Consider the following 2,119-nt stretch of genomic DNA (forward strand, 5'->3'; position numbering starts at 1 on the left):
AAAAATTGTTTTTTTTTTTTTTTCCCCCCCCCCCCCCCGATGTATTTACCTCTAAGGGTTCTTATTTAGTCTTAGACCTGAACACAGACACTGAGTGCAAGCTGCTTGCAGGGAAGAGTAAACTGAACTGAGATTACACCTTGATGTCTGCTCCAAGTAAAGACTGGGGTGTAAGGCAGCTGCTGCCTCTGCTTTTACCACCACCTCAGTGATGGCCCCAGCAGTGCTGGGGGAAAGCATTAGGTTGAGCCACGCGATTTTGGGTGTTGTAACAGCAATAAAGCCCATCTAGGGCTCCAGCTCGTTCATACCTGGATTTCGCATGGTGTCCAGTTTAATCAGTATCTGACAAAGGTTTGGTTACCCTAGCTTCAGCACTAATTTAATTTTGAAATTTTGAAACTACTACGCTCATAATATTTATAATAAGATAACACAGCTGAATGGCATGATGAAGTTTTTATCACTCTGCTGGTGGCTGGTGTTTCTCAGAATGTGTTAAATCTATTGTTACTGAGAAACAACTTCCATAGGAAAACTTGTTTTTCTTTTCTGAATAACAGCATGGATACCAAAATTACATAGCAGTAGGTATGCTTTGACAGGCTTAAAAACTACCTCTGTAATATGCTGAGTGTATTCTGCTTGTTTACCTTGAAAAGTTGACTTAGTTCTGTGATAAACAGTTTTTAATTCTTGAGAAATGTTTAGACATGCTTATTTTGACATTCAGAAATAGCTTTCGGCTTGAGTAGTATTTGAGTTCAGGATTGTTTTGGCAGCCTGATTTCCTAAACTTACTCTTCTCATATTTGCTGCACTCTGCACTGCTTCCCTTTTTTCTTGTGGCTGACTTTATTGCTGTGTAAAACAATAGATACCTCAGACTTGGAAACTGAAGAAAGGAGAAGCTAAATGCATCTTTGGCAAACAGGTTTTGTTAAAGCCCAGCACCACTAACGTGTAATCCGCAGCACATAAAGCAGCTACCTATGGGCATAAAAAAATTCATGTGAAACTGACATTTTAACCAACAGTGTCTTTAAAATTTTACTGTAGCAAGGCTAAAAAAGCCATGTTGCTATTAGAAAGCCAGTTGTATTGTTTAACATTATATCAGTCTTCTCTGCAAGTACTGGATTTAAAATACATAGAGTACATAAAGTTCTTCCAGCATTTTGGAACATTTTGAAACTAAAAGATAACAGTTGTCTTGAACTGATGTAATGTTTGTAATTTGGTTACATTTCACTGTCTATACGACTAGAGATACAATAAGTAGTATCTCTGGAGAAATACTGAGGTTTTGAATGAGTCAAACCAATACTGATAAAAATTCTGGATTATTGGATTGTTTTCATTTCTGTATTTCAGGATTCTGTCAATTCAGTTTCTCATTCTAAAGCATCTGACTTAACAAATAAAAGAAAATGCTTTTGAAATAGCAAAGTCTAACCTATCTTTATTTTCACTGTACATCTTTCTTTTTTTCCCCTTCCTTACTACCTGCAGCAGACTGCTGTGCCAGCAATCTCTGTTCTAGATTTGGTATGTTTGTTTCCTTCTCTTCAATATCTCTTTCCCATTTCAATTCCTGATGTTATTAATAACTACCCTATGTGCTTTGGATGATGATTTGGCATCTTCGGGTGTTCAAAAATCATTGTGAATCAGTAAGCAGTAAGTTAACTGTTAAGCATGCCTTTGAATGTTTCCAGATGTGGTGACTCCTTTCCCTGTGTTTCCTTCCTTTTAGACGTTGTGTTCTGCTTGCAGGCTTGATTTGTTTGTTGTAGCAGTGGCCTAATAGCAAACTGTGTATTTGGTGTTTTGTGCAACTGTGTTTATAAAATCTTAACTAACAACTTTGAATGAACAGGCTGCAAGGTAAGATTGCCTCCTTTCCCTTCCCCAGCCCTGCAGGTTTTAGAAGAGCTCTAGCAGCACCATTCCTTTCCAATTTGAAGCGAAATTGTCCTGAGAGCCTAGTAATCCAGCATACGGTTTCACCACATGCTGAAACCTTGTTGTTTACAGGTGTTACAATTTTCTGATTAAGTAAAAATGGATTGTAAATCCAGAAATTACTTCTGAGCTACTATTTCCAAGTAGGTCACAT

At 37.6% G+C, this 2,119-nt stretch overlaps 1 protein-coding gene across 1 annotated transcript in view; it reads left to right on the forward strand.

Moving 5' to 3' along the window:
• The window catches only part of MLLT4 (myeloid/lymphoid or mixed-lineage leukemia (trithorax homolog, Drosophila); translocated to, 4), a gene marked incomplete at its 3' end in the record, with an annotated part of 72,502 nt that extends 70,954 nt beyond the window's left edge, over window positions 1-1,548 (forward strand). The window contains exon 29 of the mRNA XM_010192075.1: window positions 1,513-1,548. Within this exon, the coding sequence (XP_010190377.1) occupies window positions 1,513-1,548 (36 nt within the window). The remainder of the gene's footprint in view (window positions 1-1,512) is intronic.
• Between the last annotated feature and the right edge of the window lie 571 nt (window positions 1,549-2,119).

This window comes from Mesitornis unicolor, unplaced genomic scaffold, assembly GCF_000695765.1.
Source record: "Mesitornis unicolor isolate BGI_N332 unplaced genomic scaffold, ASM69576v1 scaffold38119, whole genome shotgun sequence".
In the NCBI taxonomy this organism is placed as follows: domain Eukaryota; kingdom Metazoa; phylum Chordata; class Aves; order Mesitornithiformes; family Mesitornithidae; genus Mesitornis; species Mesitornis unicolor.